The sequence below is a fragment of the Hylobates moloch genome, unplaced genomic scaffold (genome assembly GCF_009828535.3).
Source record: "Hylobates moloch isolate HMO894 unplaced genomic scaffold, HMol_V3 SCAFFOLD_2, whole genome shotgun sequence".
Classification (NCBI taxonomy): Eukaryota; Metazoa; Chordata; class Mammalia; order Primates; family Hylobatidae; genus Hylobates; species Hylobates moloch.
The window spans coordinates 113885431-113910943 of NW_026652277.1; the positions used below are offsets into that span (position 1 = coordinate 113885431).

Here is a 25513-nt window from a genome sequence, read left to right on the forward strand (position 1 = left end):
CTATGGAGAAAGGAATTGAGCCGAATAAATTTCCTGATATATGAAAAATCCTCTCCTCCAAGGTTCGAGAAATTTGTCTCTCTGAGATTAGTGATTTCTCTTTCTTGGATATTTACTTCTAAACTCTGCCTTTCCACCTTTTTTCTAATAACATCATTTTCCAAAAAGTATGTTAATTAGTTCATTTTCAGATTACTCAGATGCAAGTTGATTAAACTTGCTTTTTTTTTCTAAAAATCTCTTTACTTTTATCAAAATCTACACTTTTATCATATTATTTCTTAGGCTGTTGACATCTTTGTGGCTTAATTTTTTCTATTTCGGTTCTTACTAGTTTGTTCTCTTATTGTAAATTGAACTTGAAGTTTCAGGGCTCCTAATTAACCACAGTGATACATTTTTATTTAATCCCAGCAAAACTGGTGCTAATTAGTTTCCCATGAGCTCAAAAGATGATCAGCCTGCAAAATTTGGTCTGATGCAGAAACTGTTGTCATAGCAATGCCCCATCTAAGGTAACACTCTCTCTTTGACTCCTGCAGCCTTCTTCTTAGTATGTTAACGTCCCTGATATGCATGATGGTGTTTGTTTTGTAACTGTGTATTAGGGTTCTCAGAGAAACAGAACCAACAGGAAAGAGATTTATCATATATATAGAATACATATAAAAGAGATTTATCTGTATAGAAAGAGATTTATTATAAGGTATTGGCTCACATGATTATGAAAGCTAAACAGTTTCACAATCTGCTGTCTGCAACCTGGTAGTGGTTTGAAGGCCTGCAACCCAGACAACCAATGGTGTCAATTCCATTTCAGATCTAAGGACTAAGAACCAGGAAACCTGACGACAGAAGATCCATGCTCCAGTTCAACCAGTAAGGCAGACAGCAAGTTCAGCCTTTCTCTATCTTTTTGCTTTATTAAGGCCCTAAAATGGGTTGAATGATGTCTACCCACATTAGGGAGGGCTATCTGCTCTCCACCAATTTAAATGCTAATCTTTTCCAGAAACACTCTCACAGACACACCCAGAAAGAATGTTTAACCATTTATCCAGGCATCCCATGGCCCAAGCAAGTTAGCACATAAAATTAACCATCACAAACTGGAAGAGCAAGAATTTTATGTAAACATAACAGCAAAAGATTAGACCAGGTTACCAGCCTAGCCTAATGTTAGAAAAAAGGGTGTAGGAAAGATTCAAGGAGGATAAAGCAGTTGGTTTCCCATGGATTCTCCACCCTGCCCTGTGAACTGGACTAAAGCCTCTATCATTAGCAGATAGAGGACCAGAAATTAAGGGAAATGTTCTGGAAGAGATGCTGTGAGTGTTTCAGTGAATTCAAAGCCACTGAAACCAGCAACAGTTTGATTCAGATAGTCAGTTTTCCAACTGCAACATGAAGCCAGACTGGCAACTGCAGTTAGAGGTCAAGGAACCACTGAATTTGGGATTCTGGGCCCACACATCCAATAGGGAGGAGCAGAAGTGAGCTTGCATCAGACAGATTCTCAGACTAGTGGCAGCCAAATGATAAAGGGCAAGTAGGGTGGGTGCAGACTGTAATTGCTAGAAAAGTTTGGAATCCATATAAAACTCCTGTGGTCTTTTACAGAAATGACTGGGGAAAGAAGAGAAATTTCCAGTGGTAAGATCAACGAAGGATCAAATTATCACAATATAGTCAGTAAATGTCTGACCTTATACAGTAGCTTGATGAGATCCAGGGAATTTGGATTATAAAAATTTACAGAGAGGGAATTCTTTGTTTTAAGTAATTAAAATAAATATTTAAAAAATATCAACTGACGGTGTTGTATGGAAAACTCTGGGACATAAGTGAAATGTTTACTTACATTCTTCCTTATCTCTCCCCTTATTGTTTTTAGGCAACTTTGTTCTTTGAGGTTAGTTAATTTTCAACGCTGACTCAACAAAGCAGCACATAAGGAATTTATCTGAAAGAGAATGTGGCTAGGAGGGGATACAACTATCACAGAGGCCTTGGATCAGCAATTAATGCATCGTTAATCCTTGATGTTCCTTGAATTTCTTCATAAGCACCCCAATAATAAAACAAATCTAGACTCCTTCACTGTTCTGATTCACCTTTCTACACTCTCCTGATGGCACGTGACCACTGTTCCTGGCCATTGGCTTCCAGAAAGAGAACAGACAGGGAAGTGTTGGTGAATCTAGTTTGTTCTAATTAACAATGACTCCAGGGAAATATATATCATAAAATAAATTTTTATTCATATAATTCATAGAAGTCTTTGCAATTGTTAATTGGAATATTCATTTTCTCTCTCTTTCGTGTGTGTGTGTGTGTGTGTGTGTATGTATATAAATAATTTTTAGAGATGGGAACTGACTTGTTGCCCAGGCTAGAGTGCAGTGGCACGATAGTAGCTCACTGCAGCCTCGAACTCCTGGGTTCAAGCAATTTTCCTGTCTCAGCCTCCTGAGTAGCAAGCAATCCTGCCTTGGCCTTCCAAAGTGCTGGGATTACAGGCATGAGCCACTGTACTCAGTTGTCAACATTTATTCTTAAAGCAATACGTGTGATCTGAGGCAGAAAGATGTACACCAATTTCCTCATCTGGAATAATTGATGTAATTCTAACCCGTATTTCATCTGGTCGTGAGATTTAAAGGAATTATTACCTGCAAAATGCTTGGAACATAGAAAGAAATATATATATATGTGTGTGTGTGTGTGTGTGTGCGCGCGCGTGTGTGTGTGTGCTTAAACACATGCACATATATTTTTCATTTAACAAATGTATATTATTTGATATATATATATATGTTTGTTAAATGAACAGTAAGAAATATATTTTTCCTGAAGATTAAATGGTAAAATTTATATAAAAATCATAGTCTCGTGGTTTAAACATTGGAAATGCTGAATGATTGTTAGCTCTTTGGTCAGTCATAAAACATACGTTGAGAGCAAGCATATGACAAGTATGATTTAGGCACTAGGGATTGGAATCTGAGTAAAAACACCCAATCTTTGCCTCATGAGCCTAGTTACAATTGAACAGAGATGACAACATTAATCATATACTCACACAAATCTGGGTAAACTTGATACTGTGCCAAATGCTGTGCAAAAATGACACATGGTACTATAAAATGTGTACTCGGTGTTTTGATTTAGTGTGTTGGGGAAGGTTGGGAGGCTGTCGGGGGAAGGTTGGGGAGACTGTCAGGAACTTTTCACAAGCTACTGCCAGTAGAACTGAGAGCTGAAAAGTGAAAAGGTATGTATCAGTAAAGAGAGGAGGGAATCTGCTCCAGGGAGAGGTGAGGGCTGGTGGAGCAGCTCTGTGAGAGGGACAAGCATGGTAACGGAGGGAATGCAACATTGGCATGTGCTGAGGCTGGTGACAAAAGCTGTGTCCCCATCATCCAGGGCTCCTTAAGCTAAATGAAGACTTTTAATATTTTTTTATCTTATAAGCAATTGGAATTCATCAATGGCCCTAAAACAGAATGGTAATATGTGATCTGCGGTTTGAAACATCATGCTATTGGAGGAATCCCCAAATTTTAGTGTACATCTAACGTTGACAGTGGGGTGTTAAAGTCTCCCATTATTATTGTGTGGGAGTCTAAGTCTCTTTATAGGTCTCTAAGGACTTGCTTTATGAATCCGGGTGCTCCTGTGTTGGGTGCATATATATTTAGGATAGTTAGCTCTTCTTGTTGAATTGATTCCTTTACCATTATGTAATGGCCTTCTTTGTCTCTTTTGATCTTTGTTGGTTTAAAGTCTATTTTATCAGAGACTAGGATTACAACCCCTGCCTTTTTTTGTTTTCCATTTGCTTGGTAGATCTTCCTCCATCCCTTTATTTTGAGCCTATGTGTGTCTCTGCAAGTGAGATGGGTTTCCTGAATACAGCACACTGATGGGTCCTGACTCTCTTTATCCAATTTACCAGTCTGTGCCTTTTAATTGGAGCATTTAGCCCATTTACATTAAAGGTTAATATTGTTATGTGTATATTTGAGCCTGCCATTATGTTGTTAGCTGGTTATTTTGCTCACTAGTTGATGCAGTTTCTTCCTAGCATCAATGGTCTTTACAATTTGGCATGTTTTTGCAGTGGTTGGTACCAGTTGTTCTTTTCCATGTTTAGTGCTTCCTTCAGGAGCTCTTTTAGGGCAGGCCTGGTGGTGACAAAATCTCTCAGCATTTGCTTGTCTATAAAGGATTTTATTTCTCTTTCACTTATGAAGCTTAGTTTGGCTGGATATGAAATTCTGGGTTGAAAATTCTTTTCTTTAAGAATGTTGAATATTGGCCCCCACTCTCTTCTGGCTTGTAGAGTTTCTGCTGAGAGATCTGCTGTTAGTCTGATGGGCTTCGTTTTGTGGGTAACCCGACCTTTCTCTCTGGCTGCCCTTAACATTTTTTCCTTCATTTCAACTTTGGTGAATCTGACAATTATGTGTCTTGGAGTTGCTCTTCTCGAGGAGTATCTTTGTGGCGTTCTCTGTATTTCCTGAATTTGAATGTTGGCCTGCCTTGCTAGATTGGGGAAGTTCTGGATAATATCCTGCAGATTGTTTTCCATCTTGGTTCCATTCTCCCTGTCACTTTCAGGTATACCAATCAGACGTAGATTTGGTCTTTTCACATAGTCCCAAATTTCTTGGAGGCTTTGTTGGTTTCTTTTCATTCTTTTTTCTTTAAACTTCTCACTTCATTTCATTGATTTGATCTTCAATCACTGATGATACCCTTTCTTCCAGTTGATCTAATCGGCTACTGAAGCTTGTGCATGCATCACATAGTTCTCGTGCCATGGTTTTCACCTCCATCAGGTCATTTAAGGACTTCTCTACACTGGTTATTCTAGTTAGCCATTCATCTAATCTTTTTTCAAGGCTTTTAGCTTCTTTGTGATGGGTTCAAACTTCCTCCTTTAGCTCAGAGAAGTTTGATCATCTGAAGCCTTCTTCTCTCAACTTGTCAAAGTCATTCTCTATCCAGCTTTGTTCTGTTGCTGATGAGGAGCTGCGTTCCTTTGGAGGGGGAGAGGCACTCTGATTTTTAGAATTTTCAGCTTTTCTGCTCTGTTTTTTCCCCATCTTTGTGGTTTTATCTACCTTTGGTCTTTGATGATGGTGACATACAGATGGGGTTTTGGTGTGGATGTCCTTTCTGTTTTCCATCTAACAGTCAGGACCCTCAGCTGCAGGCCTGTTGGAGTTTGCTGGAGGTCCACTCCAGACCCTGTTTGCATGGGTATCAGCAGTGGAAGCTGCAGAACAGCGAATACTGCTGAACAGCAAATGTTGCTGCCTGATCATTCCTCTGGAAGCTTCATCTCAGAGGGGTACCTAGCCATGTGAGGTGTCAGTCTGCCCCTACTGGGGGATGCCTCCCAGCTAGGCTACTCAGGGATCAGGGACCCACTTGAGGAGGCAGTCTGTCTGTTCTCAGATCTCGAACTCTGTGTTAGGAGAACCGCTACTCTCTTCAAAGCTGTCAGACAGGGACATTTAAGTCTGCAGAGGTTTCTGCTGCATTGGTTCAGCTATGCCCTGCCCCCAGAGGTGGAGACTACAGAGGCAGGCAGGCCTCTTTGAGCTGCAGTGAGCTCCACCTAGTTTGAGCTTCCCAGCTGCTTTTTTTACCTAGTCAAACCTCAGCAATGGTGGGTGCCCCTCCCCCAGCCTCACTGCCACCTTGCAGTTCGATCTCAGACTGCTGTGCTAGCAATGAGTGAGGCTCTGTGAGCATGGGACCCTCCGAGCCAGGTGCGGGATATAATCTCCTGGTGTGCCATTTGCTAAGACCTTTGGAAAAGTGCCGTATTAGGGTGGGAGTGACCTGATTTTCCAGATGCCATTTGTCACAGCTTCCCTTGGCCAGGAAAGGGAATTCCCTGACCCCTCGTGCTTCCCGGATGAGGCAATGCCTCGCCCTGCTTTGGCTCATGCTTGGTGGGCTGCACTCACTGTCCTACACCCACTGTCCGACAAGCCCCAGTGAAATGAACCCAGTACCTCAGTTGGAAATGCAGAAATCACCCATCTTCTGCATCGCTCACACTGGGAGCTGTAGATTGGAGCTGTTCCTATTTGGCCATCTTGGAACCGCCCCTTGGCCATCTTGGAACCACCCCAGATGAAAGAGACAGAAAGTTAAAAAGGATATCCAGGAATTGAACTCAGCTCTGCACCAAGCAGACCTAATAGACATCTACAGAACTCTCCACCCCAAGTCAACAGAATATACATTCTTCTCAGCACCACATCACATTATTCAAAAATTGACCACATAGTTGGAAGTAAAGCACTCCTCAGCAAATGTAAAAGAACAGAAATTATAACAAACTGTTTCTCAGACCACGGTGCAATCAAACTACAACTCAGGATTAAGAAACTCACTCAAAACCTCTCAACTACACGGAAACTGAAAAATCTGCTCCTGAATGACTACTGGGTACATAACAAAATGAAGGCAGAAATAAAAATATTCTTTGAAACCAATGAGAACAAACACACAACATACCAGAGTCTCTGGGACACATTTAAAGCAGTGTGTAGAGGAAAATTTATAGCACTAAATGCCCACAAGAGAAAGCAGGAAAGATCTCAAATTGACACCCTAACATCACAATTAAAAGAACTAGAAAAGCCAGAGCAAACACATTCAAAAGCTAGCAGAAGGCAAGAAATAACTAAGATCAGAGCAGAACTGAAGGAGATAGAGACACAAGAAACCCTTCAAAAAATCAATGAATCCAGGAGCTGGTTTTTTGAAAAGATCAACAAAATTGATAGACCACCAGCAAGACTAATAAAGAAGAAAAGAGAGAAGAATCAAATAGATGCAATAAAAAATGATAAAGGGAATATCACCACTGATCCCACAGAAATACAATCTACCATCAGAGAATATTATAAACACCTCTATGCAAATAAACTAGAAAATCTAGAAGAAATGAATAAATTCCTGGACACATACACCCTCCCAAGACTAAACCAGGAAGAAGTGGAATCCTGAATACACCAATAACAGGCTCTGAAATTGAGGCAATAATTAATAGCCTGACAACCAAAAAAAAGTCCAGGACCAGCAGGATTCACAGCCAAATTCTACCAGAGGTACAAGGAGGAGCTGGTACCATTCCTTCTGCGACTATTCCAATCAATAGAAAAAGAGGGAATCCTCCCTAACTCATTTTATTTTGGTATCATCCTGATACCAAGGCCTGGCAGAGACACAACAAAAAAAGAACATCGATGCAAAAATCCTCAATAAAATACTGGCAAACTGAATCCAGCATCACATCAAAAAGCTTATCCAACATGACCAAGTGGGCTTCATCCCTGGGATGCAAGGCCAGTTCAACATATGCAAACCAATAAACATAATACAGCATATAAACATAACCAAAGACAAAAACCACATGATTATCTCAATAGATGCAGAAAAGGCCTTTGACAAAATTCAACAACCCTTCATGCTAAAAACTCTCAATAAATTAGGTATTGATGGGATGTATCTCAAAATGATAAGAGCTATTTATGACAACCCCACAGCCAATATCATACTGAATGGGCAAAAACTGGAAGCATTCTCTTTGAAAACTGGCACAAGACAGGGATGCCCTCTCTCACCACTCCTATTCAACATAGTGTTGGAAGTTCTGGTCAGGGCAATCAGGCAGGAGAAAGAAATAAAGGATATTCAGTTAGGAAAAGAGGAAGTCAAATTGTCCCTGTTTGCAGATGACATGATTGTATATTTAGAAAACCCCATCGTCTCAGCCCAAAATCTCCTTAAGCTGATAAGCAACTTCAGCAAAGTCTCAGGATACAAAATCAATGTGCAAAAATCACAAGCATTCCTATACACCAATAACAGACAAACAGAGAGCTAAATCATGAGTGAACTCCCATTCACAATTGCTTCAAAGAGAATAAAATACCTAGGAATCCCACTTACAAGGGATGTGAAGGATCTCTTCAAGGACAACTACAAACCACTGCTCAACAAAATAAAAGAGGACACAAACAAATGGAAGAACATTCTATGTTCATGGACAGGAAGAATCAATATCATGAAAATAGCCATACTGCCCAAGGTAATTTATAGATTCAATGCCATCCCCATCAAGCTACCAATGACTTTCTTCACAGAATTGGAAAAAACTACTTTAAAGTTCATATGGAACCAAAAAACAGCCTGCATTGCCAAGTCAATTCTAAGCCAAAAGAACAAAGCTGGAGGCATCACACTACCTGACTTCAAACTATACTACAAGGTTACAGTAACCCAAACAGCATGGTACTGGTACTAAAACAAAGATATAGACCAATGGAACAGAACAGAGCCCTCAGAAATAATACCACACGTCTCCAACCATCTGATCTTTGACAAACCTGACAAAAACAAGCAATGGGGAAAGGATTCCCTATTTAATAAATGGTACTGGGAAAACTGTCTAGCCATATGTAGAAAATTTAATTCAAGATGGATTAAAGACTTAAATGTTTACACCTTATACAAAATTTAATTCCTTACACCTTATACAAAATTTAATTCAAGATGGATTAAAGACTTAAATGTTAGACCTAAAACCATAAAAACGCTAGAAGAAAACCTAGGCAATACCATTCAGGACATAGGCATGGGCAAGGACTTCATGTCTAAAACACCAAAAGCCATGGCAACAAAAGCCAAAATAGACAAATGGGATCTAATTAAACTAAAGAGCTTCTGCACAGCAAAAGAAGCTACCATCAGAGTGAACGGGCAACCTAAAAAATGGGAGAAAATTTTTGCAACCTACTCATCTGACAAAGGGCTAATATCCAGAATCTACAGTGAAGTCAAACAAATTTACAAGAAAAAAACAAACAACCCCATCAATAAGTGGGTGAAGTATATGAACAGACAATTCTCAAAAGAAGACATTTATGCAGCCAACAGACACATGAAAAAATGCTCATTATCACTGGCCATCAGAGAAATGCAAATTAAAACCACAATGAGATACCATCTCACACCAGTTAGAATGGCCATCATTAAAAAGTCAGGAAACAACAAGTGCTGGAGAGGATGTGGAGAAATAGGAACACTTTTACACTATTGGTGGGACTGTAAACTAGTTCAACCATTGTGGAAGTCAGTGTGGCGATTCCTCAAGGATCTACAACTGGAAATACCATTTGACCTGGCAATCCCATTACTGGGTTTATACCCAAAGGACTATAAATCATGCTGCTATAAAGACACATGCACATGTATGTTTATTGTGGCACTATTCACAATAGCAAAGACTTGGAACCAACCCAAATGTCCATCAATGATAGACTGGATTAAGAGAATGCAGCACATATACACCATGGAATACTATGCAGCCATAAAAAGGATGAGTTCATGTCCTTTGTAGGGACATGGATGAAGCTGGAAACCATCATTCTCAGTGAACTATCACAAGGACGAAAAAGCAAACACTGCATGTTTTCACTCATAGGTGGGAATTGAACAATGAGAACACTTGGACACAGGAAGGGGAACATCACACACCAGGGCCTGTAGTGGTGTTGGGGGAGGGGGGAGGGATAGCATTAGGAGATATACCTAATGTAAATGATGAGTTAATGTGTGCAGCACACCAACATGGCACATGTATACATATGTAACAAACCTGCACATTGTGCACATGTACTGTAAAACTTAAAGTATAATAATAATAAAAAAATTTAGTGTACATCAGAACCAATTGGAGGGCTCTCCAAAGCATGTTGCTAGGCCTCTTTCCAAAGTTTCTGATTTCATATGTCTGGGTTCCGGGGGGAGAATTTGCCTTTCTAACAGGATCCCAGATGTTGCTGATGATGCTGGTCTAGAGCCATCCTTTGAGGACTAGTAATCTACTGTACTGTGAACAAATTGAAAGGATCAAAAGGAGCACTAGGTGGACCACTTAGAAAGAAATGTCAGTCTTCCATACTAGAATTGATAGACATTTGACCTAGGGAAATGGAGAGAAGTCTACTAATGTAAGGAATATTTAGGAGGTAAAATTGGTAGGAGTTGGTGCTAGGTTAGGTGTGGATATGAAGGACAAGAAGATGTCAAGATGTCACTGGGTTAGTTGCCCTACCTTATCATCTGGAATGAAGACATTCTCATTTATAAAGTCCAAAAGGCTAGTAATATATCAGCCCAAAATGAGAGTTTTGGATTTTTTATTTTTTTTTAAATCTGTTGGCTGCAAGGGACTAAACCTGACAATAATCACAGAAGTGCTGGTGCTGAGAGCTAAGTTATAAAAGACTGCTGGTCTCAAAGGGTGCCAGAAAGCTTGTTCTGAAAAAATGCCAGCAAGGCACCTCCTGGCCCTGTCTGTGGTATTTCCCAAGGGCATGTGGAGCATGAGCCAGGTTACGCTTGGGCTCTGTGTCAGATCGCATGGCTCTAGCCACAGCTGAAGCCAGTAAATAGAGCTTCTAAAGTTAATAAAGACAGTGATGAAGGACTAGTGATTGAGTAGAGAGGAGAGAGAGCAGATGAAAGATCAAACTAAAAGAGGCTAATCCCTGAATTCATAAAGAAAATTTCAAAGAGAGAGACTATAGAAGGTACCCAAAATAAAGAAATTTGCAGTACAGGAAAAGCGGCAGTTGGCAGCTCTCTTGCCAGTAGAAACAAATGTCTGAGGCAAAAATGAAAGAAGAAAAAAGAATTTTAAAAAGACATGCGTTGGACTGTCTAAAGACAAACCCACTGCAGAAATGAATCAGGGACTTATTATTACCAGAGAGAGTTCTGAGGAATATTTAGGAAAAATGTTGGTGATCAAAACGGGTGTCATTTGGTGGCAACTTCCTCAGGGCTTGAGGAAATAAAACAAAGGCTTACCCTTGGAAATACCAGAGATTATATCTAAGGATCTTTGAGAAAGGTTCACAAACACAAATTTTATAGCATTCCAGAGATCAACCAGTGTCTTCATGCCAAGTAAATGGCATTTTTCCCAAAGGCAAGAGGCATTTGGCTCAGAATTTAATGGAGAAAATTGTGGGAACACAGAGGAGGAATGCCCATTAGAGAGATTCAATAGAATTTGAAGTTTCAAGGGCATTTTTGAAAGCGCAGTGATGAACATATAAAGTTTTATAGGACTTTGAGACAGAATATAATTTGGTGTATAATTGATGAGTGTAAAGCTTTTGTTTTTAATCTTGCACGTGTTCTTAGCATAAAAACTGTAGGCAGGAGTAAAAGCAAAATAAAACAATAACCAAAAAAACCTAAAAAGAAAAGATAAGCCACCCAATTTAAATTATAAGCATTCACTGTAGTATTCAGATTTTTGCAGAATCCTGTACTAATACTATGATAGTGACGATCACAATGATTATATGAGCAAATTATTCTTTGAACCTGCATAAACAGATTACTAATAGTTGAGAATCAGATAACACAAATGGCTTATATAAAATAAAGAGATTTATTTGTAGTTTTGAGAATTTACATATAGTGTTGTTGTGGGGTGTTTTGGCTTATTTGAAAATATAGATAATTATGGATATATTTTGAAGGATTCAAGATACATACTTTGGATCCTGGAATATTAGGGGAAGAAGAAGGGGAAGCGATTGCCAGTGTGGGAGTAGAGAGGTGGTTATCTCTTTCCTCCCCATCGTAAGGGTCATGGCCAACACCCCTCTAACAAAGACAGATTAATAGAAGAATAGTCTAATATAATAGATGGATTAATTAAAAAATTAATAACAGCATAATAAATTTATTTGATCATAGCTTTATGCTACATGGGAGCCTTCAGAATTAAGACTCGAAGACTTAAGGTGAACTATTCATTTATATGCTTGGGATTAATGAAGAATGGACAGTCATATAGAAATGTGATTGGGCAAAAATGATCTGATTTAATAATTATAAACAAAGGAGGGACGGGCGCAGTGGCTCACGCCTGTAACCCTGGCACTTTGGGAGGCTGAGGCAGGCAGATCATGAGGTCAGGAGATCGAGATCATCCCAGCCAACATGGTGAAACCCTATCTCTACTAAAAATACAAAAATTAGCTGGTCGTGGTAGTGTGTACCTGTAATCCCAGCTACTTGGGAGGCTGAGGCAGGAGAATCATTTGAATCCGGGAGGCAGAGGTTACAGTGAGCTGACATCACACCACTGCACTCCACCCTGGTGACAGAGTGAGACTCCGTCTCAATAAAATAAAATAAAATAAAATAAAATAAAATAAAGGGGAGAAACCCAGCAAGACCAGTCTGTTAAGATTCTTCTTGGCTTCTCTTTAGCATTCCTTCCTTCTGGTAAGAGGCAGGATCTTCTCTGGAATGCAGGTCTTATGACCTACAATCAAACAAGGTAGGTCAGAAAATTTCTTCATGGCTAGTTCTTACACAGAAAGATGGGTGAAAGTCGTAGTAATATTTTTAGGTTTTATTAGTGGCCTTGGAGGAAAACGGTTCTTGTTTCTATGAGTGCCTTGGGAAAGAGGGATTCTAGTTTCTACAGCTTGCTTTAGGAGATAATGAGTGTGAAAGACAGGAGAGCAGTAGAAAGTCAGACAGAAACTTTGTTTCTGAAGCTGCTTCTGAGGCCTTTGCTAACTTTAATTCACCCTTCAATTTGTCAGTGATTCATTTCTTGTCTTTGGGGTTGGTATGAATTTATCTTGAAGATCCTCAGGTTGATCTAAAGTTCTGTTCAAATGGTCTATGTATTTCACATATTTTTACCAGCTATCAAAAAGTCTTTTTAGGAATGGTTTGATAGTACACACACACACACACACACACAATAGTAAATGTACTATACGGTGACTGTCAAATGTGCTGACCCAACAACTCCTAATGGCATAAGGGAAAATCTCTTCCAACCCCACCATCCTGCTAATGAGGGATAGGGGAGGTGGGTTGAAGAGGTAGCTAGTGCTGCAATCTGGGAATAATGCCCCACATGACAAGTTACAAGTTCAGCTATCCTGTTCCATCTCCACATTTTAAGCAAGTATTGAACTTTGTTCTATAGTATGCTCCTGTTTCTTTCCATTTAAAATAAGGATTCAATACCTACCTCCACCAAAAATCAAAACTTATAGTAGGACTGCCTCTCCTTGAGGGAGCCTCCTGTTCTCCTTAGTTACACATTTTTCTCCCTAATACCTTGATATGTATCTGTGGTTTGAGAATTACAACTCTAATCTTTTTCTATTTCAAGGTATCTTCCATTCTTTAACATTCAGTAGAGTGTTCTTAAAGAACGACTGGAGGTAATCTCTTAACAGAAAATTGAATCATGCATACCAAGTCTTGTTAAGCAGCACTTTTAACTGAGATTCCGTTATTTTTGATGGTAAAGTCTTTAAGTTACATTCTCTCATCGTACTTGAAACTACTAAAAATAATTGAAAAGGTTATAATTATTCTATTTACTGTTACAATTTGCTTTGTGCTATACGTTTGTTGCTATCTCTGGTGAGCTATAGTTACACTGCTGCAGGTGTTTTTAAAATAGGTTGTATTGATTACCAGTATAAGACATGTTGAGTATCCAACTGAATTTTAGTTACGAGGAATAGGTGAAAAGGATTCTGTCAAGGAGATGTCAATTTGGCCCCAAGAGGCAAACTTTTTTGACAGTTCTGTACAAAGTAGGGGTTACTGAGTAACTGCCCCTATTATTTAGTAATTGACCCTGACAGCAGTGAAAAATGGAGGCGGGGGGTGGGTGGTGAGCAGAGAGTTAACAAGGATAACCTCAAGTTATATAAAACATCCAGGAAGCATGAAAACGAAACCACAGAGTAGAAGGAACATCGTTTCTGTCTAGTGACCAATTCCTCGTTTGGCGAATAAAAGAGAGAGAGAGAGATTGAGACACGGAACTAAAATGTTGTGGATAGATGCTAACTTTGAGACAAAACAAAGAGAGGCAAAACTGGGAGATTTTGCTCTTCTAGTGGTAGAAATAGCCATGTGCCAATTTTAATGGGAGCTGTTCCATAGAGAGCTCCATGCTAAATGCACAGAGGAAGAAACAAAGTACATATTCATTCATTCACATTTGGCTCGTTTTTGTATATCTGGTTACCTACTAAGCATAGTACTTGTACATAGTTGAGATGCAGCAATTCACCCATTCATTCACATGAGATATACAGCATTTATTAAGCATCTACTACATTCTGATGATAAAGATACAGCAGTGAAGAAAACAAAGCCCCTCACAAAGCTTACATTCTTGTATCACTAAAATGATTGCATATTCTGGCTGCAACCTGGGGAATCAGTGATCTAAAATGTTAATTATCAAGTGCCCAGATTCTAAAGCCAAGTGGTCTGGGCTTGAAAAGTATTCTGTGACATTAACTCTCTGTGTGGTTTTGGACAAGTTACTTAATCATTTTGGGCCTCATTTCTTTATCAATAAAATGGGGATATAATGAGTTAATACGTTAGTGTGCGTGTATAAGTTAATATAAGTGCTCAGATCAGTGTTTGACACTAATAAGTGCCATATATATGTGTCAGATATCCTTGTTAAAAGAAATTAATCTAAATTTAACTCATGGTTAAATAGTTCTTAATTGCAGAATAAAAGGTAGAGACCAGGGAAATCAAGACAACTAAACTTGAGATACCAAAAGCAAATGGATGTTTCATGTTTGTATTATTTGTTCAAAGTAGATTATACAAGGAAAGAGAGAGCACAATCCAGTAGTTAAGCCAGTTACTTGTATCTGTGGCCTGCAATTTCCTCATCTGTGAAGGAATGAGAAAAGATGTCCTTTTTAGGGGTTCTAGAAGGATTAAAGGAAATGATGTGTGTAAAATGCTTGGCACAAGGCCTGGCTAAGGGTGAGCATTTATTAAATGGTGGCTACTTCAGTTGTAACCTGATTATATTGAACTGACATCATTTATTTAATAGTTTTTGCCATTGCATTTCAGTTCAAAAAGGATTTAAGGAAACTTTCAATCAGAGTATTTCTAAAAACCATTAAACATTGGTCTCACAGGAAGAAAACACTGCAACAGTCAGTCAAATCACGCATATTAAAAGTTAATGTTTTTCCAATGAAAAGAGACCCTTCCAGTAAGGTTTTTCAGTCTGTAAATTCTGGAGTCTAGATGGAATTGAGAGATTGTCCAGTTAAATTTATACTTAGGATCAAACGCAACTAAACTTCCATAAACTTACTCTTGAATCACATCAAGATCTATTTCTAATACTTATTATTACTAAATTTTTGTATTTTTGCATCTGTGTTCATAAGCACAAATGACTTTTTAAAAAACAATGTCATATCTTGTTTAGTAACAAGATTATAATTGACCTCATGAGTTAAGCTTCTTTCTTAATTTTTGTATTTTCTAAAATAATTTTAAAAAAAGGTGGATGGTATTCCCAATTTATTGAATTGTTGATATTATTGGAAAACCATTTAGACCTAGTATTTGCCTTTAGTTGTTGTTGTTTATGAATTCCATTTCTTTAATTGTTATCTGTTGAATCAGAATTTTTTTTTTACAAATATTGGTATTTCTGTATTTGTACAAAAATACAACTATTTAGTCATATTTCAAATTTTTCAACATAAAATTACTCAAAATAGTTACTTCAGTTTTTATCTATGCTAAATCAACAATTATTTTCTATTTTGATATTACATTTGAATTTCTTTTTTCTTCATTATTCTTACCTAAAGTTTGAGTATTTTCAAATGTTGTGACATTACTACTCATTTCAAATTTCTGGACCTTACCTTAACATTTTTCCTTCTTTTTTTTTTAGCATTATACCATTTTTCTGTGTCTAGCTTCTTGAGTTGACCGATTTATTAATTTTCTGAAATGTGTGCAAATCTATAATTTCCTTCTGTTTAAATATACAACAAAATTTGGCATGTAGAATCTTCAATGTCATTTAATTCTGAATAACTGAAATTTCCTTCATAATTCTTTCCTGATTTTCTCTGTATTCCAAGGATTGATTAATAATTTAGCTCCTAGACATATTTGATATATACTTTTGTTTTCATTTTCTTATTGACTGTAGAACTGAAACCAACTTTGACAGGAAGCTGCAATCTTTGATTCCAATAACGTAGTTCTGAGAGTGATCTAGAATGCAGTGTCCAAAATCTTTGGACTCATAGTTACGCTTTGCTACTCAGAGAGTCTCATATGCTTTAAGAAAAACTACATAGCAAAAGACTGTGCTTTTTCTAATGTTCACATATATTTAGGTAATTAAATGAAGGATAATTTCTCCTCTTTTTTGGAAGGAAACATCTAATGTTTCTATCCTAGTTTCTATCAAAATTTCAAAATACCTTAATGAGTCTGAAATTTATAGGCCATATTATTTTCATAAGAGAAACAACATGAATTTCAAATGATCCGTGAGAATTTTATCAAGAAACACTTTTTGCAAATATATTTTTGCCTTCATAGCCATAAAGAGGCATGAATGCCAAAGAGAAAAAACTTGAAGACACTTTTTTCTTAAAAAAAAAAAAAAAAAAAAGCCTTCACTCATCTTTTTAGCCACAATCTGCTAAAATTCATGAGATCAAAGTTGTTCTTCATGAAATATAGCCCTTTTTTGAGAATTTGTTTATGTTTATTTTTATAATACCAATATCATCTTAATACAAAGAAAAACTTTTTTAAAGCCCTTATGCTACACAAGTGAGAATGTTGTTCCAATGCGAATAGAACATTTGATTATTACATCTTGGTAGATATTGGATGTACTAACAAATTATTAAAAGTAAACAAAGAAAACTGTAAGAAAATATATAAATAAAAACAAAACACGGTGAGTTTTGAATTTATAAAATTTGGCTGAGTGTACTTGTTTTTTAAAAATGTATCAAATCAATAGATGCCATTTTTTTGCCAGATGATTATACTAATGCATTTGCAAACTGTGAAGGTAAATTTATAACGAGAAAACCAAAAACATAACGTTTTTAAAAACAGTTTAGTTTTCTATTGAATTCCATCTGAACCTCAAAGTTATGGTACAGTCTCAATCTGCAAGTAAATAAGTGATTATACCAACTGGGAGATGTTCACAAATCTGATGTGGTTACAAAATACTAAAAATTTTAGTTATGGCTTTAGCAATGACAGTCTAGGTTGTGCCACTTTTCTACAAGCAAATAAAAGTAGAACAGTTAAGGATAGCATGGAAAAAAATGTTACTTGGTTTGAAGATATGCTGGTACTTTTAGAAGAGTTTTCGGGAAGCTTCCTTTTGAAAGCTGTTTCTTGGCTTTGAGGAAAGTTCTGCTTCTCTCAATGGTTTGATAACACTGAAAAGGAAAACACAGTTGATTACTACCTGTGTATCTCATATTTATGATTTTAAATATATCTCAAATACATTTATGATTATCTCTTCATTCCCACCCCTACCTCCCCTTCTGTCTTTCTCTGTTTCATAGGAAAAATTATGACATCAACATCCAAAGGAATTCTTCGCCCATTTTTAATTGTCTGCATTATCCTGGGCTGTTTCATGGCATGTCTTCTCATTTACATCAAACCTACCAACAGCTGGATCTTCAGTCCAATGGAATCAGCCAGCTCTGTGCTGAAAATGAAAAACTTCTTCTCCACCAAAACTGATTATTTTAATGAAACTACTATTCTGGTGTGGGTGTGGCCATTTGGGCAGACCTTTGACCTTACATCCTGCCAAGCAATGTTCAACATCCAAGGATGCCACCTCACAACGGACCGTTCACTGTACAACAAATCCCATGCAGTTCTGATCCATCACCGAGACATCAGTTGGGATCTGACAAATTTACCTCAGCAAGCTAGGCCACCCTTCCAGAAATGGATTTGGATGAATTTGGAATCACCAACTCACACTCCCCAAAAGAGTGGCATTGAGCACTTGTTTAACCTGACTCTGACTTACCGCCGTGACTCAGATATCCAAGTGCCTTATGGCTTCTTGACGGTGAGCACAAATCCCTTCGTGTTTGAAGTGCCAAGCAAAGAGAAGTTAGTGTGCTGGGTTGTGAGTAACTGGAACCCTGAGCATGCCAGGGTCAAGTATTACAATGAGCTAAGCAAAAGCATTGAAATCCATACCTATGGGCAAGCATTTGGAGAATATGTCAATGATAAAAATTTGATTCCTACCATATCTACTTGTAAATTTTATCTTTCCTTTGAAAATTCAATCCACAAGGATTACATCACGGAAAAGCTCTACAATGCTTTTCTGGCTGGCTCTGTACCTGTTGTTCTGGGACCATCTAGGGAAAACTATGAGAATTATATTCCAGCAGATTCATTCATTCATGTGGAAGATTATAACTCTCCCAGTGAGCTAGCGAAGTATCTGAAGGAAGTCGACAGAAACAATAAGTTATACCTTAGTTACTTTAACTGGAGGAAGGATTTCACTGTAAATCTTCCACGATTTTGGGAGTCACATGCATGCTTGGCTTGCGATCATGTGAAAAGGCATCAAGAATATAAGTCTGTTGGTAATTTAGAGAAATGGTTTTGGAATTAAAATTTTTCATCACTTGCACACTTGATAAATATTTTGATGAGATATCATCCAAGTATTGAGGATAAGAAGAGATGCAACATACTACTTTTGTGTCACAATTTATTTTTATCACCCTCTCTAGGGTAACATGTATATTCTGGTGGAGATTTTTAAAAGCTCAGCATGAGCAATCATTCCATTCAGTTTTAAATTATCCTGTATATACCTAATTATGTGCACTGGAGAGTAATTTATTCTTCATTATCATTTGTAAACATTGTTTTTTCACATTTTTGTAGTTGTCCATAATGTAAGCTTGTGGTTTGATTATTGTTTCTACACTGATCAGCTGTTTAATCTATTTGGGAAATGAAGATGCACATCTTAAAGTATGAAAAATTTTCACTAAGTATTACAATGTCTAGTTCCAACTTTGCATACTATAACAAAGGAAGAACATGTTGCGATTGAATTCTAACCTCTTTGACTCCGAAGTTGAACGAAGTGTATAACTGTCTCTATTTGATCTATTTTTTTACCTGTTTATCACATTTGTGAAGGTGAAATTATTCATGGAGTGAATAAGAAAGGCATGAAGCAGAACTGTTCTATTCAGGAAGCTATTAGACTTCTCATTTATTTTCATTAAGCTGATTTGCAGCTACTTATTCTCATGGTCTTAAATTAAATTATTCAAGTATTTTTAAATATCCAATTTGTTGTGATTTTCAGCACCTGGGAAGTAATCCCAATAAAACTTTAGAAAATCTAAGACAGTTCTCTTTCTGCTATTGATAACACTCATTGTCATAATAAAACAAATAATTTCCTCAAATTACAAAGAAAAATGATACCTATAAATATATTTATAAATGGTGTCATTTATGAACGTTTAATTACGTATCAATTTAAGATTTTTTTCTGAAGCCCTAATATTTAAAACAGTCTTATTTTACCATATGGATATAAGATTTGGCTCATAATGATGAGCCCTATCATTTAATTTGAGTTCTATCATTTAAGAGAGCCTAAATAAAATTATCATCAAGGTATTAAATATAAGATGTTAAATATAATAAAGTGGGGATATATGGAAAACACACAGTGTTAGCACAGAGTAAGATCTCAATTCACATTTGTTGGATGAATAAATAAATGCAATTGAATTCACAGAAAAATGATTGTTTCAAGGAAGTGATAGTTCTACTTTAGAAGTACTAATTGGAGATGACTTTTATATCCCATTTTAGTAATTATTCATACACAGCACATATGACCATGATGTTCAGGCCTTTACAGAACCAAAATAAACCTACCATTACATGAAAATTTTGAAGAGTATATTCCTGAACTTGCAGCTGCCTATAGCATTCTCCTCCATAAGGCTAGAGAAGAGGAGAGCTGGATATAAGCAGAGACCGTAGGTGAAAAAAGATGGGCCATTAAGGATTCCTCAAGGAAGGCATTCCTCAAAATAATCTTTAGTGCCTTTATTCCATTCAGGCCAATAATCCATCCAAAAATTAAAATGTTCTGAGGACATCCATTTGGGTCTATTTGTGACTTATTCCTATTACAAACTGACATCAGCAAAATTCAAAAAGAATTCAGTAAAAAGGGCGTAGATCCAGCTATCCAGACTATCTTGTGAGAGAATAAGCTCACCCCAGCACCAGAAAGATTTGAGCAGAGGGAGTATTCCTGTAATGAATAGAGGATTGTTTGATTCTCAGGTATTTTTCTTAAGTCAAGATTGAATGCAGTGTCAGACACTGCCTTAACACCCACAGAGATAAGATGAACAAGGTACTATCACTGCCTAAAATGAGCTTACAATTAAGTGGACAGACATATAAAAGCTTCCTTTCAATTAAGCCTGAGACTGTTTATATGCATGTGCTACTCTGAATGAAGTTTGTATGGGTCAATGCTGATTTAATGGGGAAAAAAAGTAGCAAATTTCCCCAATTTCTTAGCTGTTTGACATGTTCTGAGCTGCAAACTTTGTCAACTCTTTTGACCCAACATATTATTCTCTCCATATTATCTCTTCTAACCACAATGCATTAAGAAATAATATTTTTATGTGGATGTCCTCCTCAATAAGTAAAGATCTCCATCCATATTTAATTAATTGGTAAGACAGTCAAATTCATACATTTACATTTACTTTGTCAAATTTTTTGGTCTATAAAAACCAATTTGGTTTGCTGTTGATTATACAAAGCAATAATTATGCCTGGAATTAAATTGTGGACACAAAAAAGGGAACAGACCATTTAAAATGTTTTATTTCAAAATATCGAAAAGCTATTACCTTCAATACTCTAAATATTTAAATATTAATTATTGTAGACACCAATAAGAATAAATAAATGTTAATCATTATAGACCTTACTAATAAGAATATATACTGAATTGTCCACATCCAGAGTATTACACCCTGAATAAGAAAGACATGAGAGCCTGACAGTCATATATATTATGACAGCCATATATCTGGCAATATGAGGTAGAAACTGAAAAAAAAATCATCTTAGTGGGAAACAAACACATGCTTAAAATTTTTATATTTACTGTAAAACTCCTGATAATCTTAGATTGTGCAGAAATGTTTTTTATTTTGAGGGGCTTAGAAAGCTCAGAGCATTTGATGTGTAAAGCAACAGAATATTTAGGAATTATTTGCGGAGCCTTTAAATTCTTGCCTCCAATTGGAGGTTGAATATTAAAAGAATAGGAAACTATGCCTCTGATGTTTTTTTGTCAGCCTATTTTTAAACTAGATTCCATGAGTCTTAAGGTAATCACCTAGAATTTTTTTTTTGCATGAATTAAAGTTACCACAAATTTCAGGTCCTTATCTTATGACTGTGTTTGATCATATCGTTGAGTTCCCTTGAACTCTGATCTCATTTTGGGAAACTTCTTAACCATTACAATCGAGCTGTTAAATATAACAAACATCAGAATCTAAAGGATAAGCACAGTGCCTAATGTACAGGAGGGTCATATCAAATACTTGTTGAATAAATAAATGAATGTGATAAGGGGTCCTGTAAAATATTTTTTAAGAGTAGTGACAGTGTTTTTTGGTACCAATTGGAGATGATATTTTATATTTATTTTATTAGTCAGTTTGTCGCCTGGATGCAAAAGGAAGGCATTTTAACTCCTTTCTATCTTACCACATTGTAAAGCATCAAAAGAAGTAACATCGCAAGGAAGATTAGAAAGGATTTGGATCACGTTAACATTCTATGCAAATATTAGTAACATATCAACTGTTTCTAATAGGAAAGAAAATTAGTATTTAAGGAGAGTATAAAGTGCAAGCACTGTGAAGGGAATATATCTACTACCAAACCACATGGAGAGAAATATAGTCTCTCTCCTAACTTCATTCCATTGTATTGCAATCAGTCAATTAAGATGATTTTTTTTTCTGGATGTCTCATCTAGAGATTTTGTAGCATTTTGCAAATGGGTATGCTTCACTACTACCCAAAGTGTTCTTCCCTTTAGTAATTCATATTGAATGTATCCATATTCATATGCATTTTATAAAACAGTTAACAGAATCTAAATAAGATATAGCCTGCTAAATCTGGAATACGAGTGCTACCCTAGGTTATTAGTCCAACAAACTAATTTTGAGAAAGCCACTTAACCTCTCTGGACCTTGTTTATAAGCTTTCTTCTAGCACTATTACTCTTATCTAAGATCGAAATTGATATATGCATGAAATTCCTAAAGGAATTTCAATGTTCATCTCAAAGTAATTTTTTAGAATATTCCATACAGATTTCCTTCTCATTTCTCTGTGTAGATATTTAAAGTAGGAAATTGATTATTTAAACTAACATATGGAAAGAACCTAATCCAGAGCTTGGAATATAGAAAGTGCTCAATTAACTGACATCCCTCCTGTATTTCCTCCCTCCCCTTAATTGTCTATGACTTTTGAACTCACTACTCACTGACACCTTAATCGCTTGCAGAAAAATCAATAATATTTTGGGCATTATTTTGAAATATTTTAGAGTTTTCTGTACTATTCAAACTCTTATTACAAAAATCTAAAGACATTTATTGATGCAAAAAATTTAGGGAGTCACTGGAAATACCTAAGGCAATCCCAAGCTAACAATAAAATAGCATAATTTTAAGTAAGCTGGATTGAGTTCATTTAGAACATTTAGTTATTTTTTAACTCATAGTTAACATATGTCCATGCATTTGATTTACTTTAAAAATATTTTATTTAAAAATAACCTCTCCAACACCAGTTGCTTTCTGTCGGTTTTACTCAAAGCACGCTCCCTAGGTCACCTGACCTAGAATCACCAGAAGTGTTAACAATACCGATTTCTGGGCTTTGAGCCATGAAATTAGAATTTCTTCAAAAAATCCATGCCCCGCCGCCACCCAAAAAAAGAACATGCTTTTAATACATTTCCAAAATTATTCTGTTTCTGCTATAATTGGTGAACCATCCTGTCCTAAACTAGCAGTTCTCAAACATGCATATGCCTTTGAAACTTCCTAGATCATCTGCATAAAAATCATTTGAAATATTGTTAATAATACACAGCTTCTGAGTCTCTGGGTGTGAGAGGGGACCAGGAATCTTATTTTAAAAATCTCCCCAGATGGTTCTGGTGTCCTGCTAGCTTTGAGGTTTGCATCCCACCTGTTTAGATGGGAAGTATTCTATTAAATATGAGGTATTACCTTTCTTTAGTTCACCTAGAATCTTCTTAAATACATCGGTAAAGTGTTCTACTTCAAAATCCAAGACATTTTGTATGCCCAATTATTTCACACAAGAGCATGGAACTCTCCAGTCCTGTGATTTGGGGCAGGTTATTTATAGTCTCCAGACACTTTTTCCAGTTGCGAGTTGCTTAGGCAGTTCACGAACCTGAATGCACATTAGAACCATCTGGAGAGGCTTTAAAATTGCAGATGTCCAAACCCCACCTCCAGAGAGCTGATCTATTTAGTTTGAGGAAGAGCCCAGAAGTCTAACGGGTGTAAAGGCTCCACAGGTAATACTAATGTGGGCATACCTCAGGAAATCACCAGTTCCTGTCTTGGAGGAACTATTAGGAAAATAAAAGATTATATATCTTGAAAAAAAAATCTCGAATTTGCCTTCTAGCTTCTAACTGCATGTTTATATTTTGCAACAGGAAAGACTGGTCTAGACAATTACTAGGATACATGCTTCTGTGATCTGCTTTTCTATTGTATGTGTTTAAGAGACCACATTCTTGGGTTCGAAAGTCTCCTTGCCTGATAGAAAGGTAATTTGCAATTGAGATATGGCAAAGAATTGTAGCATCCAAATTTTCGACAACTACAGATTTAGAATTGAATCCAAGGTCTGCCATTCACTAGCTATGTGCAAGTTACTCAACTTGTCTTATCCTCAGATTTTGCAGCTGTAAAGCAGAGGTAGCATATTTCTGAGAAATTATATTCAGGTGACTAGATATGTGTTCAAGTGTTATCTTTTATTCTTATAAAAGATAATTGTGAGGAATCCAGGGCTATTTTCACAATTTTAATTCTAAAACTCTGAAGATGTTAAACAGGCAGCTTGTAGGAATCTGAAATTTTATACAAGCCGAAGGAACAACATTCAGCAAAACGGGAACAAATAAATACAGCATGGAAGCATATATTCGTGTTTCCCATAATTACTAAGTTATGGAAGGGGTGTGAGGAGCTGGCAGTGGTGGTGAATAGGCATTGTTTGCATTACTAAATATATATACCATTTCTTAAAATAATTGGAACTCAAGCAGGCCTAATTTTCTCTCCCTGTTATGAGCAATCAGCAAATTAGTAGTCAATTTAACTTATTATCAGTTGGTACAGCTCATGTCACAGAACAGGATAGCAAGAAGATTCTCAGAGATCATTTTCTGGTAAAGAAAAAGGCCTAGGAATATTTAACAGTTTGACTTAATCCATCACTTCAGCTGGTCCACTAGTTTTGACACAGGACTAGTCAATGATTTGTTAGGAAGTCTCCATCTACTTTTAAACTAATTTTTTAAAAAGCTAAAAGTTACTTTGAAAATGTTAGGGTATAACTTCAATAAACAGGAATATTTGTCTAGTGGTTCAGAAATAAAATAATTGTTAGCCAGACTGTGATTAAGGCTACCATCATTGCATAATAAATAGCTTTGACGTGAATAATCTCAATTGTTCAAGTGTACAATTTTAAAGCTGTACTGTGTTAGAACAAAAAAGTAGGCTCAAGGAAAATTTCTACTTTTCTATATGAAAAAGAGAATGATATTCAAAATAGTATTTTTAAGTAGTTTCTAATTGTGTTCCTTTAAAGAGCATTAGAAATGTCTGTTGTCAGTAACATTAGAAAACTTCAAAAACTGATTTATTTTTCTGAGTTCTCCGGAAACCAAACAATTTTGAATTAGTTGTGTCAGTAAAGTAAGTTATAGCTTGCTGGAATTTTATTGTGGAAAACAAATATAGGTTTTATCTGAAAAATTTTAAGTACCATTTCTACAGAAAGTTATGCTAACATGTTAACTTTCTACACATAGCTGCATTCCATTTTGATTAATGAGGGTTCAGGAAATAGAAAGGCAGGCTCTGCAGAAGCAGTATCCAAAGACTAAATTAACAACCCAGGACTACCACTCATTATGTGAGAAATATGGGCCAGAGTTACAATATCATATCTCCAGTCTCAGATTGGCCTCATTAGCCACCTTCAGTTCCTCAAATGAGATAATCCAAGGATAATGCCATCCTTGTCCAAGGTGAGATTGCCAGAGGATATGAGCTCATCTAGGGTGGAATACATGTCTCCAGGGACTGTAATGAGATCAGGCTTTTCACTGACTGGTTTTCTGCCTCAAGAGTGCTTAAGCAAATGAAGACCATCTGATTGTCTATGTAAAACTGGAAGTAGT

The 25513-nt window shown here is 36.6% G+C and overlaps 1 protein-coding gene across 1 annotated transcript in view; it reads left to right on the plus strand.

Moving 5' to 3' along the window:
- FUT9 (fucosyltransferase 9) overlaps nucleotides 1-20750 on the plus strand; it is a 92872-nt gene extending 72122 nt beyond the window's left edge. The window contains exon 2 of the mRNA XM_032155520.2: nucleotides 17490-20750. Coding sequence (XP_032011411.1) covers nucleotides 17498-18577 — 1080 coding nt within the window. The 5' untranslated portion in view covers nucleotides 17490-17497 and the 3' untranslated portion in view covers nucleotides 18578-20750. The remainder of the gene's footprint in view (nucleotides 1-17489) is intronic.
- The last annotated feature ends 4763 nt before the right edge of the window (nucleotides 20751-25513 follow it).